This window comes from Brugia malayi (assembly GCF_000002995.4).
Source record: "Brugia malayi strain FR3 genome assembly, contig: Bm_v4_ChrX_scaffold_001, whole genome shotgun sequence".
In the NCBI taxonomy this organism is placed as follows: Eukaryota; Metazoa; Nematoda; class Chromadorea; order Rhabditida; family Onchocercidae; genus Brugia; species Brugia malayi.
The window spans coordinates 4,245,111-4,262,842 of record NW_025062479.1 but is presented as its reverse complement, the minus strand read 5'-3'; the positions used below and the strand labels follow the sequence as shown (position 1 = coordinate 4,262,842).

At 34.0% G+C, this 17,732-nt stretch overlaps 4 protein-coding genes across 6 annotated transcripts; 3 read left to right on the top strand and 1 right to left on the bottom strand.

Moving 5' to 3' along the window:
* Positions 1-2,089: 2,089 nt before the first annotated feature.
* Positions 2,090-4,533, bottom strand: Bm3463 (Uncharacterized protein; the record flags this gene model as incomplete). Its single annotated transcript, XM_043073578.1, has 7 exons — positions 2,090-2,601; positions 2,758-2,916; positions 3,033-3,199; positions 3,405-3,670; positions 3,940-4,037; positions 4,168-4,253; positions 4,361-4,533. The coding sequence occupies 7 exons, from the start codon at positions 4,531-4,533 to the stop codon at positions 2,090-2,092; spliced, it is 1,461 nt and encodes a 486-aa protein (XP_042929512.1).
* A 1,848-nt stretch (positions 4,534-6,381) lies between these two features.
* Positions 6,382-8,904, top strand: Bm10969 (Uncharacterized protein; the record flags this gene model as incomplete). 2 transcript variants are annotated; one of them, XM_043073577.1, is made up of 5 exons in its annotated part: positions 6,382-6,410; positions 6,675-6,758; positions 7,175-7,343; positions 8,201-8,479; positions 8,635-8,904. In XM_043073577.1, the coding sequence occupies 5 exons, from the start codon at positions 6,382-6,384 to the stop codon at positions 8,902-8,904; spliced, it is 831 nt and encodes a 276-aa protein (XP_042929511.1). The 2 variants fall into 2 exon arrangements, with proteins under 2 accessions (XP_042929511.1, XP_001899475.1); XM_001899440.1 differs by lacking the exon at positions 6,382-6,410 and having other exon boundaries at positions 6,685-6,758.
* Positions 8,905-9,871: 967 nt separating this feature from the next.
* Positions 9,872-13,187, top strand: Bma-inpp-1 (Uncharacterized protein; the record flags this gene model as incomplete). 2 transcript variants are annotated; one of them, XM_043073576.1, is made up of 11 exons in its annotated part: positions 9,872-9,958; positions 10,107-10,200; positions 10,644-10,770; positions 11,088-11,202; positions 11,350-11,456; positions 11,554-11,687; positions 11,892-12,014; positions 12,334-12,431; positions 12,625-12,775; positions 12,870-12,976; positions 13,050-13,187. In XM_043073576.1, the coding sequence occupies 11 exons, from the start codon at positions 9,872-9,874 to the stop codon at positions 13,185-13,187; spliced, it is 1,281 nt and encodes a 426-aa protein (XP_042929510.1). The 2 variants fall into 2 exon arrangements, with proteins under 2 accessions (XP_042929510.1, XP_001899476.2); XM_001899441.2 differs by having other exon boundaries at positions 10,080-10,200.
* Positions 13,188-14,829: 1,642 nt separating this feature from the next.
* Positions 14,830-15,266, top strand: Bm17919 (Uncharacterized protein; the record flags this gene model as incomplete). Its single annotated transcript, XM_043073575.1, has 2 exons — positions 14,830-14,922; positions 15,114-15,266. 2 exons carry the CDS (start codon positions 14,830-14,832, stop codon positions 15,264-15,266), a joined length of 246 nt encoding a protein of 81 aa, XP_042929509.1.
* Between the last annotated feature and the right edge of the window lie 2,466 nt (positions 15,267-17,732).

Genomic DNA, 17,732 nt, shown 5'->3' with positions numbered 1-17,732 from the left:
AAGCTATTTGTTTAGGAAATTAGCAATATCCTGAAATTTATTTGGTACCATAGATATAGCATTTCTTATTCTGTTAATACTACTATGCTATTCAAGAGTATATTTTACACAATAACTGTAAACATTCCTAGATTCCTAGATTCCAACAAGTGAAATATTCTACGATTGCCCAAGTTTTAATGTGTAGCATAAAGTTTTTAACAGTGCTTTAAAAAAGATTGATTGATACACATTTTAAAGCCCATATATGTTTAAATGGGAAATTAAGTTAACTATTTAATGCAAAAAAGAATCAATACCAAACTAATTCTCATCTCTCTTCGAATTTAACTGTTTACTGCTGTCATGGATTTCGACTCATGTTTTAATTCCCTTCCATATACAAGTGGAAAACTTTCTGCCTTTCCCTCTCTCATTTCCCTTTTACCTTTCATCATATAATTCCTCAAATTTTTTGCTCTTGTTCTCCTCATTATATGCGTGTAATGAACGTGTATGGCAAGAGCTGTGTTATTGCTGTTCATTACATTATTACACATTCCTTTTATTTTACATACATTAACTTCCTTATTGTTAATTTTGGGAAGAATCTTTAATGCATTTCTTTCTATAACTTATAGGAAATCTCTCTGTGAGCCTTTTTAACACTAAAACAGTACTGCATCCCCGAGCACTCAGCTTATACACAAAAGTCAATACTTGCTGTCTATTCGCCATCCACAACTGTAACAAAACTCTATGAGAAACCCTTTCAACTTGGTTAAAAAATCTCTGTCGCCTCATAAATCCCCTATTTTTTGAAGTATTTCGGGAAACATACCACACTGATGCTGATAGCAGTGATGCTATGTTAACCACATTAATTCAAACTCCCAAATATCGCTGTCTTCAAACGATTTTTCAAACAACAAAAATACAGATTTTGCGTCACGTTCAACTAATCTGCAACATTTCTTATACTCCACCTCCTTTCGAAAGTTGTAGAGGATTTGAAAAATCTTTAGAAATGCTACCTTAATGAATAAAAAGTTCGTTTTTATTATGGCAAGTACTTTCAATTTAAAATCACCATGCATTTCTTGAAAACCCTAAAACTTTGACATTTATTTTAATCTTATAGATAGTACCTATATAAGCATTGGATACTCTAAATCCAAAGGAAATAAAAACTTAAGCTACATCCATGTAATGAAACTTCTTGTAATGCCATACTAAACGATCAATTAATCGGAACTTTAACTGTTAACCTAAGAATGGTATAACAAATACGTGAAAACATCAGAATCAAACAAGAGGAGCATAAAGTTAGAAAATCTACATGAAAATGGTTAAGTGAACTGGGTGGGACACTGCACCTCCAATTATCAAGAAAAGGAACGCAAGGAGCTGAGATAATGAAAATAAGTGAGAAAAAAGAGGGACAGTATGAATTAAAAATTGAGCTCAAATATGTTGAAATAAGTTCCCGACTAAAACAATAGCTTGGAATGAATGAAAATTAGTAAAACAAAAACAGTGTGGTTACCTCTCTCATTCTTTATTTTTCAAAAAGGGGATAAGCAGGTATTTTTTCTTCAAAAAGAAACATAACCATATTTTTAACTATGTGTTGCTATATTACTGACCGTGCAGCTAAGTGGCAGTTTTCGTGACTTCCGATAATCCTTTATAATAAGCAAAACAATGAAAAGACGCGAACTTTCAGTTGCAAAAATCTGTATTTCAGATATAAAAGTTCGTACTAAAATAAAAACTGCAGAAAACGCAGCGGGACAGAAATAATACAAAAAATGGAGCTAATAGGAATTTATAACTTTAGAGTTTTAAGAATAAAGAATACATATGAATACCAACACAATGTAGCATAGAAACAATAAAGGAAGAAGTACAGAAAAAAATAATAAAAAGACAGATTTATGTTAAAATATAAGGATTGTGTCTTTCGTTAAGCTAAACACATGTTGAAAACTTCAGGAGCTATTAAAATATTAGAAGGTCTATCAAAATCATTAAAGATAAAATACCGGCTTAAAGAATCATATTATTCACATGTAAGTAAAATACTTGGAATGGCTAATACAAACTCTGCTCACTGAAGACAGCAGTTCTGCTTTTCCTGTGGAGGATAATAAGCATGCTGACCACTAAACGGCCCAGGAGCAATACCGCACGTCTGCTGCGGCGTACCGTCTTGATAAGTGCTCTGACGATTCTGAGAATAAGGTGCCGACTCCGGGTAACACTGTCGCTGTTGCTCTTGAGGATATGTTGCTTGTCCTGATGGACAAAAGGGTTGATTTGGTGAGTACGAGAAATTATTTTGTGGATGGGAAGAATTACTTGGTGGATAAGGAGCCATACTCGACGTGTTCCTACCCGGCATAAAACCAAGACTTGGATATGATGGAAATGATCCATCTACAGGGTTCGTTGGATACGGCTCTTGTGGAATAAACGGAGGTGAAGTAGGTTTTTTGGATGCTTCGTCATAAGGAGGTGGTTTAATGCTTCCAAATCCGGTTATTTTCAGAATACGCAGATGTGTTCCGTTTGGCATACCTGGCATTGGCTGATCAAAATCACCCCACAAATAAATGCTTCCTGGAAAAATCATAATCGTTGGATTATTAGAGTGCATAGTATGACTCAGCTTCAAAAAATTTCCCCTTGTATCTACAATTACTAAATGAGTGTCTAAACCTTTCAGAACAACTGATAAAAGTGATGTAAATTAACATTACATACTATGGAGTTAACCTGAATTTGTGGCCGTAAGGCGTGGTTCAATCAAAGGAATTGGCATTTCTGCAGGAATTTGTTGCCATATGAAAGTTGAAAGATCAACAAACCAATAATCAACAAGACGAGATACCGAGCCATCATAACTGATCTCGCCACCAGCAAGTAAAATGTATCCTATAAACTGTGCTTCTAAAAATTTTTGATGAATAATAAACAAATAGTAAAGTGGTGTTATAGAAAGTTTATATGAATGAAATGAAAAGGGTAAAAAGATTAACTATTTAACATACCTGCCACTGAATCAATAGCAGCCTGCTTACGAGCGCATGGTGCACCACGCACAGGATCAGGACTACACATTACTGTATGTAACTTACGCTGTCCTGTGATTTCAAGAACGTGGACTCGAGAATGATCGAAATGTCCATCAGGTGACTGAGACAGAAAATATATTTTCCTGAAAAAAGAAAAAACAGTGAATAATGCAAAAACAAATTTTTACACTACGAAAACTGCAACTGTAATTATGGATTTCACCGAAATAAAAAAAAAGAACAGAAATATGACGGAAATTGGAAATTTAATAATTTTGATAGAATAGTTAAAATCAATTTCATCAATTTCTCATGTTTCGTGTTCAAAAAAGTGGAGCGAAATCAGACCCTTGGCTTAGGTAAGCATCATAATAATGATTGAGGTCTGCCCCTGAGACTGAAAATGATTCGATTGGGCTGGAAGGCAGTTCGGTGAGACAACTGATTCGCCAAACAGTAAGACCAGGAGCAGTCATCAGCACAACTTCAGGTGCATCTTCACGCATCGAAACGATGAATGTATCAGTGACTGTTATAAAATTTGACAACAGTGCTCTTGGTCCGCTTTCCAAATTCATCCCATCACGTGTTAAATTAATTCTATAGAGTAATAACTGAAACGAAGAAATATCCAAATACAAGTGAAATGAAAAAAGAATTTGAAAAACATTATTTAACTCTTTACTGAGCTAATAAGCTGAATATCCCTCATAAGTGGTCGCAGCTTTCCCAGCTGCTTTAACTTTTATCCTTCTTAACAAAACTTCCAATACTTTTTTACATCACAATAGCTTTTTGCATCCATTACTCCATATGTTCCTAAAACTTCCATCATATTACATGAATTCAAAAATTTAAAAAGTACAAAAAGACAACAACCAACCCCAGTATGACCATATCTATTGGCGGTACAGGTAATGATAAATGAGGAACCTCCGGAAGATGACGGACACTTCAATGCAAATATAAATTTAGGTGTTCCTGAAGAAATCACAAATATACTGCGCAAGAAAGAAGATATGCATGTACTTCAAAGGCTCCAATGTAAATTAGATAAAACAAATTACTGCAGTTTTAAAAGCCCTTAAACAATTAAACTCGCGATTTGTACCTTCACAAAAGATGGGTATTTCCCGAGTAAAGCAGCGCTGATACAAATCGAAAATGACCAAACCTTGGTTGCCTTTGCGCCCACCACTAAAAAGCGAAATTATCGGTACATGTCTCACCAATATTTGAAAAGTGATACAAAATCTCAACTTTACTAGTAATGCCTAACAAAAGTGGAAAATGCTCTCACTTACGTTGTTCCTGAATTTTCATCTGCAACCGGATCGTAGAGGAAATACAGCTTGGAGTGATCAAAACTTTCTTGAACATCCTGAAATACTGCCATGCGCCAGCGACCCATCTGTATATCCAGGGAATCTGGTACCCTACCCCATGGCACAGTAACATCTTCAGTATTCACTTGCATATCTCCCTAAAAATGATTTGTTCAATTGATCCCCACCGTAGGAACAAAGTGGGATGATGTTCAAAGTCCAGCTGATTTCCAAACACCACCTCAGTTCAATAAGTTAAGCATTCTTTAACATCTCTACAAGGAAACGGAACTCGCACGAAACTTGTACAAAATCTATTGATTAGAATACCGAACTTCTAATATTTATGAGCCAGTGGAGAGGAAGGAAATGACTTATTTGACGTCTCCAACTTCGTTACATGGCATTAGTCAGAGCTCTCATAAGGCTGAAGTTCGTAGCACAGCTGACATATCTCAACACGATAATCAGTTACGCTATAAAAAAACCAAATTTATTTCACTTCGTCAAATTCTTTTACACAACCTTCGTACTGTAAAAGACATAACACCATTTCAGTGGTATAGAATCTCGCTTACCCAATACACCACATAACAATCAACAGCCACCGTCCACCAGTCCATCCTAACAGGTCATTCCGATGCCATCAGATGTTATCCACCCCTTACACAAACCTCGCCACCATATAAACTCACACGGCTATTTGAGGATGACGTCCTATGCCAAATAGCTGCTACGGCGTGCAATATCGTAACCCCATGCAATTTTGTGTCCCAAATGGAAACTCCCTATTAACAAGGGGCAGCTGCGAGAGGAGAGGAAGTAGTGAAGCGACAGATGTCACCACTGGGAGTTGATAGAGAAGAGACCTAGAACGGAGTAGATCTAATACACCACTACCATGTATAGTAGCTATTCATCCTCTCTCGAAAGTTTTAATTCTCATCATAGAAGCGAAACACTGATAGCCTCATGAACTGTCTTGTGTGAATTTACCTCACAGTCAGAGAACTAAGCTGAATCTGTCGTTGTTTCGGTTTGGCTACAAATGCTCTCATAGCTGACCAATACAAGCTGAGTTCCAATCACTAGTTCTTTGGATTTCAATGGGTTAATTGAAATCCTCTTTCAATTTGATTGCGTTCTCCGTGAAATTTATACTGCAGTGAAACGTGAAACCACTTATTAATGTTTTCAACACGCAAAAGATTTTCTCTGATAGTTTTTGTTTGACAGTGTTCCATTTATAGTGGGCATAAACTATAATATATTTCAAAACATTGTCGTCTTTTTGATTTCATTTCTTCACTAAGCAGCGCAACCATTTCCATAACAGATTGTCTTGTATGAAGTGATAAGGATGTCCATTTAGTGATTTTTGAGCTTCAAAAGTCCGAAACTTAAATTATAGTACCTCTCTGAATTAAAAATAATAGTATTCAAGGGTTTGCAAAAGACTACAGTAATTGAAAACTGTCATTTGTTCAGAACTGTTTCAGATTTGCTCACATAATGTGTTCCCATGGTAATGATAAACGCTTGCTCTCCTGATGCAACAACACTCATCCATTTTATGGCATTGTTTTGCTAAGATTTCCTATTAATTAGTCATTTATAAAATTAGGAAGACAGTAATCTCGCAGTATTGTTCCCAAAAAATATAGTTTGAAAATTGAGCTTGTGACCCCCTTCTCCTCTTTCTTTACTCTTCTACATGCTGAAGCTATGAATATTTTTTCTCCATTTTTCTCAATGGATTCTGCAGGACTGCTAAAGAAGCTGTGAGCGGGTTGTATTGGTGGTAGTGCAGATAACATCTGATACTTTTAAAAAACATAAGGTTAGGAAAATCATTTTAATTATGAGGCATCTAAATGAAGAAGTCCCAGTACTTTATATTGATTGCTTGCGCATACTAGGCTTGCGTCCCTCTTCTTCTCTTTCTTCCTTTCTATGTGTGTGTGTGTGTGTGTGTGTTTCTGTGTTTGTGGACTCATTATATGTCCCAGTGTCCAGTGATTTCAACAAGGTTCTTTTTTCAGAAGCCTATCTATGTATTTGTTATTTGTATGCTTTATTATTGCTAAACTTAGTTAAAACTATTACCCAGTCCCAGTACTTTATTGTCCGTGTGTGATTGGGTTTAAATAATTTTCTGACTAACTGAGATTAATATTTTTCCTCGAAAATCATATTGAATTTTATAGACAATTTTTGAAATGTATCTATTATGTGATCAGATTACTATACACAGTCATTACTGAGAGACTTTCATTCTGGAACTTTCGTTCAGGTTTTATACAATGGACCGTCGAGGAGGATTTCAGGGTGGTTTCGGCAGCGTCAACACCGGTAGTTTTGATGAAAGATGGTCCAGGTATTTAAACTAAACTACTTCTCAACGAGAAAGAAATACTCAAGCTACATTTGTTGCAAACCTTAAAAGCAAAATTTTCACTCTCTGAGTCAGTTTGCACCTTATCTGGCCCACTAAAAGTTTTTTTTGAAATTGAATTCTCCCATGTTCTTTCCACCAGAATTTGCCTTCGCACTTCCTGAAAATGTAAAGCTATGGAATCTATTCTGCACATTAATAAAATAAAAAACTGATTTCAACATTATGTAATCTTTGAAAATGAGTTTTTATTTATTATTTGGTATTCATCCAAACCGGAAAATTAATGTATATATTTATTTTTCAACGTATTTAATAGTTAAACTAGCGATAGAAATAAGATTAGCCCTTTCTCTTTTTAGAATTCCAATTTTCTAAATTCTTGAGAAACCTTGCAGTTCAACGAGAAATCAAGGTGCTGGACCACGGCGAATAGGTAGTGGTTTACGTCGTATAACAATTGATTGGGATAAGCCATGGATTCCGGTAACAAAGCTTGGCCGTTTGGTAAAAGATGGACGAGTAGCTACAATAGAAGAGATCTATCATAGATCGATACCCATCCTAGTTGGTCACCTTGTCATTGTCATTCAATAATAGCCTCATGATTAGTGCGAAACTTGGGGGGAAATAAAGGAAGAATTGAAAGGAACCTGCATATAGATGAAACATAACACAGAAATCAAAGGGAAACAGGCTGGGTTGGGTAATAACAAACAAAGCGCTGACACTTCTAAAGGTAACCGAGTCTCAAGGGGTTGAAAAGTTTACTGCCAGAATACGCTAGCGCTATGAAACAGAAAGACTGGAAAATTTTGGTCTTAAATTTGGTATGGCATTTGAAATAATTGATGGTATGCTTGACTATACTGTTGACCTGACTGTACTGACATGTGCTAAGTAACAAACATCATTGCAAGAACAAACGCGAGCAACCCCGTAAAATCAATCCTGCCAGTACCAACATAAACTAAATTTTCATCTTACCTTTCGATTTAGGGTTTCTTGTAAGACCAGTTAGCATAGTAGAAAATATATTTGCTACATGAAGACCTGCCTCGAGCATGCCAAGTACACTTAAACCAATCGCTATAAACTTTAAAGCTGCTAAATCCATATATCACCTTTAACTATTTCTTCAATGTATTAATCATATTCTAGAGAAAAGTCAATTACTTTACTGCATCTAATAAATATACTGCAGGAATATCAATTTTCTGAATCCAAGGTTATGTTTCCTTTCACAGTTTTGAAATTTATATAGTGTGTTGAGCCAGTTATATATATAATCGTCGGTAATCTTTAAAAAAAAAAAACTCTCTAACGAAAGAAACGATTACTTAATTCTTTTCGAATTGATGGTTCCTACTCAAAGCTGCGCCAGTTAAAATTTAATGAAAGAGAAAGGAATAAAAGAATTGCAGGAATATCAAATTGTGGATCTATTAGTACCAAATCTGAAGGAGCAGGTATTGAAGATTCTTCCGGTACAAAAGGAAGTTCGAAATGGGTTGCGCACTCGATTTCGAGCGTTTGTTGCTATTGGTGACAAGAATGGGCACGTGGGTCTTGGGATGCAGTGTGCAAAACGTGTCAGCACCGCGATCAGACTTGCAATTTATCGTGCAAAGACAGCAGTGGTGCCTGTACGACGAGCCTATTGGCACACGGAACATGGCTTACCTCATACTATACCCTGCAAGGTACTTACTATGCCTGTTTTCCTTGCAATCTAAACAGCCTACTGTTACTGATTTTTCAACGTTACACCCTATAACAAATTTATTTTGAAACGAAATAATGGAATGTAGTAAAAGTTAAAATCTTAGGAATTTTAATTGGATGAAAGCTTGTTTAGATAATGGTTCGTTACTGTGATGTTCGAGTAACACTTTATCCAGCTCCACGCGGTACTGGTGTTAGTGCACCACCTATAGTACAAAAGTTGCTGCACTTAGGTGGCATCCAAGATTGTTATACATCAGCATCCAGCTACAGGACATTAGGCCCAGTTGCAAAGGCTACATTTCTGGCTATTCAACGTGCTTATTTGTTCGAATCGAAGAGTGAGAAAATTGATGAAAACAGTGCTTTTCGGGAGTTGATACCATTGGTTAACTCATCATAATACTCGCTGTCCGAAACATATGGTTGAGAAATTGAGTTTATTCCGGAGTTATTTAGATCATTGTATATTTAGTAAGTAGAAAAGAAATTTTTTTTTAGTTTTGATGTTGACTTTTTTACTGCTTTTGGAATACAGTTTTTGAATTAGTTCGTCATAGCTTTCTTTTTTATTTAGTTAATCATACCGCTCTATTTCTTCCATACTTCAAGTCGCTTCAAATAATTTCTTTAACCCGCTCATTCTGATTTCCTAATTTACATCAAATTCTATTTGTCATTTGTTGAAAATATTCTGCCCTATTTCAATTCGAAATGCAAATCTAGAAATTTAAATCTTTTTGTTGTCCGGGTCTAGAATCATTTTTTTTTTCTTGATGAGCACGAAGCTATTTTTAGAATGTTGATTTTTATGTACTTCATTTATCGTTTTTTGAACTAAAAAAATTTTATTGCGTTTTTGTGTTTGATACATGAAATAAAATTTTTTTTTGGAACATTTCTTTGCGTCGTTGAATCGGACACTTTATGCCAAGCTATTTGCTTATCTCACTGCATCACCAAATATTTGTTAGAACTTATTGGATTTACATACTTCATCTATGTCTAAAATAAAATATTTTTGGGACCAGTGCAATAATTGGTAATAGATACAGCCAAAGACTAGCCCAGTGCTTCAGTTATCCTATCTTGAATAACTTCTCATTTTAAAACCTAACTTTACCTTACCGAAAGATAGTGAACCTTCCTTTATAGATAATGAAATGCTCATTGCATATTAAAGTTTGATTCAAGAATACTGGTCATGTCACTAAATCAACGTTATTATTATTACAATTCCTGTTTATCTGTATTATATTTCTAGGATAATGCAAGTTTTTCGGAGTTTTTTTGCACCAGCTAATGCAAATTTCTTTTTGGATTTGATGTGTTTTTATATTTAATGCTCCTATTTTTCCACAGTTTTCTGAATGACCAATCGTGTACGATCTTTGGCAACTCGGGTAACTGAAAGTCTGACAACAGTTCAAGCAATTTCGTCTTCATCTGTTGCAACTGTAATTGTCGAGTTTCCTATGTTTGATATTTTATTACTTAAATTTAGTCGTAATTCTAATTCGAGACTTAACGCAGTTAGAAAAGCTAAACAATATTATCAAGAAAAAAATGGTTTGCCAGGATAATGATAAGAAGATGATTGTTGAGGACTCTTCCTTAAAACGAATCGAATCATTCACGTCACATATACATCACTTTACTATCACATCGTCTACTAAAGATCACTCTCCAGATGAAAACGGTAGGCATCTATCTCTTAATGTCATCATAGTTATCAATCATTCAATACTACTTTATTTCTTTCAATGAGGATATCTATAAAAAAGTACAAATGGATATATTTTCGAACTGAATAATTCAGAAAATGTGCATTTGCCTCGTGCAAAGCGCTATTGCCTTCAGAGTGATGCAGTGATTTAACTAGATAACACTGATAATCATGACAATATCAGTAGTTTTTACCAACATTAAGCATTATTATTATATTTAAAATTACCAGTATTTGAAAAATGCCGCTCAAGTTTAAGCTCATTTTCACTACTAATCAGAATATGTTTGATTTTCCAACATTCATCATCCTTGACATTTTGAATATCTAAGCATTGTTTTCGTGAATGTTAAAAAGTTTCTTTTCTGATAACACAAAATGGAATTTTCGCTTAACTTTCTACATTAAGATTGCAGTTTCAAGTCCGGAAAGTCCAGAATCAGGTAGTATTGAGGATGGTGCCCTGGAGGAGAGCATAGCGCTTACCAGTGAAGCTGCAACGAACCAGTATTTTACATATGACGTTAAACATTCACAGCTCAGGTCAGTCTACACATTATTCACAAATTTTTTGGAACAGAACTGAAAATAATCATATTTAATTTAGAATATCGGAATTAAATGAGATTTTTTGCAAAATCTTTAACACAATAACAGAGATCCAGAAAAAAAAGGAGTTTCACGCTTTATTTTACGCCTTTTTTTCCAGGACCAAAATTAATTTTTCGTAATCAAGAATGAGAAAATCAAAGAAACGATTGCCAAAGTTATTAGCAAGAACAATAGGACAACTTATCTCTCCTCACTTTTATCCCAGCTTATTGTTGCCGTTGTTTCGCTCCACTCATCAAGTTTTTTAGAATAACAGTACTTGGTCCCGGTGGAGTTACTATCCCGGAAGTGGATCGACTAAAGGATTTGATACCTGATGGAACAGTTACTGTGATGTGTTTAACTTGGAATGTAGCCTCAAGGGTTATTACAGTTTTCTTTTTTCATTGAATCTATAAATTTCTCTACAACTTTAATAAATCCGAATTATTTCGAGTTATTAAGAGTTTCTTATATTTTATATAATCTTAAACCCAGATAATTTATGCGTTAGTTAAACAATATTTTTAGTCACAAAATCATTTGTCGAAAATTGGGAAATTGATTACAAATGAACGACCTGCAGATAGAGCTGATCTGATTTGCTTATGTTTTCAAGAGCTTCCATCAATAAATGCGTTACTTTTTTTTTTTTTTCCAGCTTATTGTATTATTGGTTTTTTAGTTTTAAAAACAGAAAAGCGGAAAAAGCTGGAACAAACTTTTAAATTTTAGATATTATCATCAAGAAACAGTAAAATCGCTGGCCGAAGTTGTTGCAGACACACATCTGATATTTTGTTGGGTACGGAAGTGGTCGCAAATGGTGATTGTTTTTATTCGAGAGCCTTTGGTTGCATACACTTCAAGTTTGTCATTTTATTTTATCTGTTAGTGAAATACTCCAGAACACTTTGCATTTTGAAAATCTAAAACTTAATGGAACCTGAAATATGATTTAAATTCGAAATTTTCAAAGATCTTAACTGATTTATACAATTGTTCGGATATAAGTCAGCCACTTTCAAGTTTCATTTACTTATTTGCCTCTGGAATTCAACCTTATTTTACAGCTCCAGAATGGCAGTTCATTTCCTGTAGTCCAATTGTTAAGCCGGTTCGAACGAAAGGAGCGATTGCCGTTTTCTTTCGGATTTTCCAAGCATCAGTTATTTTTGTAACCTGTCACATGACTCGTCAGTTTTGTTTATAATACTTATTAGTGAGCAGAGATAAGCAAATTAGAAATTAAGCACACAGTTTATTGGATCAGTTCACGGATCAAAAGCAGGATTAAATATGTTGGATAAATAGGAGGACAGTTTGTTGGGATCAGTTCAAGGATCAAAAGCAGGATTAAATGTGTTGGATAAATTGGAGGATGGTTTGAACGGTGTTTCCAATTAGAATTATCATGACGCAAAAGTTAGCATAACTCCATATTGATCGGTTCAGTTAGGATTAATCCTCATCTATTTGTCAGTATTATAGTATAAAGATTCAGAATTATTTCAGATGGACCAGTGTTAAATCGTATATGTGATTACTCCAAAATCTGTGATTCGCTGCGATTTTCAGCGCTGCCTTGTTCAGGAGTGAAACAAGCTGATTGTGTAAGTATCGATAATATCTTTTTATTTTATGTTAATACCAACTGAATTATTATTTTGCAATTTATATTGTGTTTGATCGTTTCAGAAGAAAGAGGGAAAAAGAGGAGTGTCATTTTGTTCCATTATTGATTACAGCAATGCTTGAGGGAACCGTGTTCATATAGAATTATCGTTGAAATTCAAATTCTCACAGGTTTTCTGGTTTGGTGATTTGAATTTTCGGCTTCAAAGTAGGGAGCGAATTGATGCATTGGATTCACAAAACAAAAAGCAACAAAATATGGCAGATTCCTTCTTCGATCAATTACTCATTGACGATGAGTTGACACTGGAGAGGTGTAAAGGTTTGTTTCTGAATCGTTTATTTTCCCAAAAATCTTCATTAAGATTAATTGTTCAGGTTTTCAAGAGGTTTTAAGCAATACATTCTATTTTCAGGTAATATTTTTGAAGGTTTTAGTGAGGCTTATATTAAGTTCCCACCAACGCATAAGTTTATTCTTGGTACCAACAATTATGTTAACGATCGGATTCCATCATATACGGTATGATTTTAGGCGCATTGAACGATACGAACTTATTTCACTGTTTCATTTTATATCAGCTGTCAATTTTTAGGATCGAATTTTGTATTATGCAAAAGAGTCAAGTCGGATAAGACCTGCAAAATATGATTGCTTATGGGAAGAAAATGCTTCTGATCACAAACCCGTTTATGGCTTTTTCACTGTGCGTGTTTTGGAACAACGCTATTAATGAATAATGTGATGCAAATACAATAAACACTTGTAAAACAATAATATTGCATTCTTCTAAGCGCAATATTTTCTTAACTGACTTCAATATTAGAACTCCCGGATATTCATTACTTTCATTAGTCTAAGGCGTTGTAGCATCTTATTTATTGTTGTAAAATTATAAATGTTAATGGAGAGTAATTTCAATTGTTAAGAGGTTGGTAAACTGATTTCAAACAAATATCATTCCTCACATAAATAATGAGCAACTTAAGGCCAAAATTCAGGATTTGTTCTAATTTTTGATAAGGAAGTAGCGATCAGTTTTGGAGTAATGAATCATAAAAGAAATACAGATCAGATCAGTAGATCAGTAAAGAAACACAGGTCAAAAGAAAGGCCAAAAGATCATAAGGAAATAGATCAGTTTTTAGATCAGTTAAAAAAGAAATACAAATCAAAGAGGTCGGCTTTTTTTTTCTTTTTGGAGTAATGAATCACAAAAAAAAGACATATAAAAAATAGATTTAAGAAATGCTTTTGCAATAACATATTTCCATACAATATACGGTTTTATAAATTTATCTGAACATATCAACATAGAAACCGAAATTCATACAAAGACATTAAGTTTTTTACAAATTGGATAAAATTTGCAATAAAAGATTTTCGAAAACGACAACAAAATCTCAAATGCTTTGCACGTCCCGATGTATACTGTTAATAGCAATAAAGGATCAAACGAAAACAATAACTTTTTCAATTTTTGTTTCCAAAAACGTACGAATAATAGCAGTATCCACTTATCAGACTCTCATATTGTCCGGCCATTTCAACTGATTAATACCAAACTCTCCTTCACATCTGTTATCTTTTCTCTTCTCCTTATTAATGATTGCTTAAGTTACTATGTTTTTATTCATTTTTTATTATCATTTATTATTTTAAGAATAATTAAAACAATTAATATAGTCACACAGATTGAATTCCTTTTTTATTTGTTCAACAAATTTTTCTCCTTCTTCAGAGATTTCTTGCCAAAAGAGTTCATCCTTCATTTGATGTGGTATTGAATTAATTGTTTTTTGGGTTTGAGTTAGGTTTTCTAATTCAACGTTAATTTTTTCAATTTCAAAATTGCTTATTAAACTCCCTCTGAATTCGATATTTTTGATTGCTATTCGTCCACATTTACAAGCAGTTACCATCAAATTTCCCTTAATTCTTTTAGCTATCACATCGTTTCTTTGAAGTATTAGTTTCGTGGCAAGGGTAGGATTGCTGATTGATAGCCATTTGATCAAAAGTAATAAGTTATTTCTGTTTTGGCAACTTCTCTGCTGTGTTTCTTTAAGTTGTTGAAAGAATTCTTGTCTTAGTGAATCAGAAAGGTATTGAAGTTTTACATTTTCAAGATCGTACTTTCTATCCGGAGACTTTTCCATCATCAATAGTTTATTTGTTACTCTTCGTTTGAATTTTGTAGTAGAGTTGGAGTCATCTTCAACGTCTAGTTCAATAACTATATCGCCCTGCATTAAATGTTTAATATAGGGGGGGGGGGGAGGTTTATCAATTATAAGCGATGCTTGTATCTCATCGATGATGAAGTGGTTGTTATACTTTGTAGCCTTGAATCTTCCGATCTTTCGATATAAACAATGATTGGTCGTATCATTGCTATTCCATATGATAATGCTAGTATTCGTTATGCATTCACCCTTTTGTGTCGAACAGTCTTTTATATCCTCAAGGTTAGAAACTAACCCCCCCCTCGTAGAGGAGAATTTCTCCTTGGGTTAATATGAAATTTGATGTTGGTTGATAGTTGACTCCTAACCATCCATAGGAGTATTGTATTTCCTTATTCGTTATCCATTGATTAGGAGAAGACTGAATTAGTCCAATTCCGTACATTCGTTTTCGAACATTTAAATATCTGCAGAATTGTGAGGAAGTTGCGGTAGTAGACATATGGTCTGATACTACCGATAGTGATATTCTAAGAAAAGCTTTCGTGCATACAGTCCGTGTAATGTTGCTACATTTTCTAGCTGGTATTCTTATATGGGTGCGTGTGTACACATCCATTTTGTGATATGTAGCATTTTTGTTAATAATTTCTTCACAATTCCATTTTTCAGAAATATTAAAGGGTACTCCAGAAATCCAATTACAGCTGTTGTTAGCTAATACCTGCCTTGGTTTCAGTATCACACGGATAATATCTCTTTCATATTCCATTTAAGACCGAGAAAATTTTCCTGGTTTGTTTGGCTTGAAAGTCGCATTCAGGTATTCTTTCATCAAATTCTTCGTCGTTTGAAAGAAATTCTCTTATGTTCATTGATGCTTCACCAAAAATTTCTTTCGTTCTTTCATATTTATATAAAGCCTCTTCTGTTCCATTAGCTGATATAATAACGTTGTCCACGTATAAGTTCTTTCTTATCTCCCATGCCAATTCACTACTATGATTTTCTAGGTGGTAATTTAATGTTGCTGATAATAAGAAAGGTGAGGATATTACTCCAAAAGGAACTCTCTTAAATCGGTAACATTTTATATTTTCATTGGTTAGTTCTTTATCAATATCATCTAACCAAAGAAAACATGTACAATTTCTTTCCTCATTTTGTAGTTCTAGTTGTGAAAATACCTTTTCGATATCAGCGGTTATTACTATTCTCATCATCCGAAAACGTAATATTATTCCAACTAAATCCGGTAACATTACTGGACCTCGATATAGTACTTCATTTAAGCTTTTAAAACCTTTGTGATGTGCTGAGGCATCATATACTATTCTTAATTTAGTTGTTGATTTACTAGGAGTTAATACTTCATGATGTGGTAAGTAATGAATAATGCTTACCTCATCCTTTGGAGGTACTTCTTCAATTATACCCGGATGTAGTTGATCCATAAGTATTTGATGATATGAATGGAGATTTGAATTATGTTGTAGGCGGTTGATCAAATTCTTCAATCGTCCCAAGCATAATCCATAATTATTGCTTAATTTTTGTTTGGAGTCTTTCCATGGCCAACAAACCTGGTATCTTCCACCCTGCTTGATGATGGTCCGTTTGAAATGCTTTAAAGCTTGATCATCATCATCATCATCTTGAGGTGATTCTTGGATACCAATCGTCTCTAATTTCCAAAAATTTTCTAGCTCCGAGTTAATATTGGCGTTTGTAGAATATACTACTTCTTTAGCATATAATTCGTTCTTGCAAAGTATCTTAATATCTCCACTTCCAGCAATCATAAGACCAACTTTTGATTAAACCAACATATGCCCTGATTTTAATTCTTTGATTTCTCGTAGACTAATAAATTTGAAAAAATAGTCAGCTCCAATCAATACGTCAAGTTTTTTCCAATAATTTGTTAAATTTTGAATTTGAAGTTCATTTGATGTCTCCACTACCTGCAGTTCGTTCGTTAGATAATCAATTATATTTGCTTGTAATGGTATGATTTCGCTTCCTGTAGTTAGCACATTTAGTTGTATGCGAGCAATGCGACATGATTTCGGTTCCTTTATACCAAATGGAGCTATTCTGATAATTTGAGTTTCTGTTTCGGTTAACTTTAATTGACGTGATAATTTTTTGGAGATGAAGGAGAGTTGTAATCCAATATCAAATAATGCAAGGGCATTTTGTTGTAGTTGAGGTTGTAATGGATTGAAGACTTTTATCACCTTGCATAAGTAAAGTTTCTTTTGTCCCTTTGGATCGATTTGTAAATGTCGAGTTATAAAGAAAAGTTGAACAATTCCTTTCTTTCGAAGGTACGATTTTTTCTTGCTCTTCATTTCTTTGATACACTGTATTGTTCAAAGAAAGTGAATTCCTTTTATTACATAAAGCACTATTATGTAAGCTTTTGCAATAAAAACATTGTTTTTTGACATTACAATTCTGTCCTTTGTGACTGTCTCTAAGACAAATAGTACATTTCTTTAATACTTTGAGACGATTAAGTCGAGCATTGAGAGTCGTGTAGTTCACGCATTCGCTGTCCCAATGATCTTGATTGCAGAATACACATAGTCGTCTTTTCGTTGTTGTAGTTTTCGAAGTATTTTGATTATCTTTTATTGTCGACAGTGCTGAAGTTCCTCCGGGATTGTTTTTGTTCCGGTTTGTTAGTTGTAGATTTAATATTGAGTTGAGTGAGTGAATGTTGACAGTTTCTAATCTGTTCATTCACATTAACTAAACTTGTTAAAAAGTTTCTTAGTTTGAGAATTGACCAAGGCATGTCCTTCTTCTTATGTTTATATATTTTATTTAATATTCATGATGGTAATTTACTCTAGACCAAAATTTCGACATTTGAATGTTCCAGGCTTTCTCCTAAAGCGTTCATTTCTTTTAATTGATTAGAGTTTATTATTTAATAATGTCGTTGCTATTGAGTGATCGCCATACTTTTCATTGAGCAGTTTTCTGATGACTTCATAATTCTCTGGAGCTATATCATATCCAGATATTGCTTGTAGAGCCTTTCCTTTAAGACATGAGTACAAGTAATTCAATTTTTGTATTTC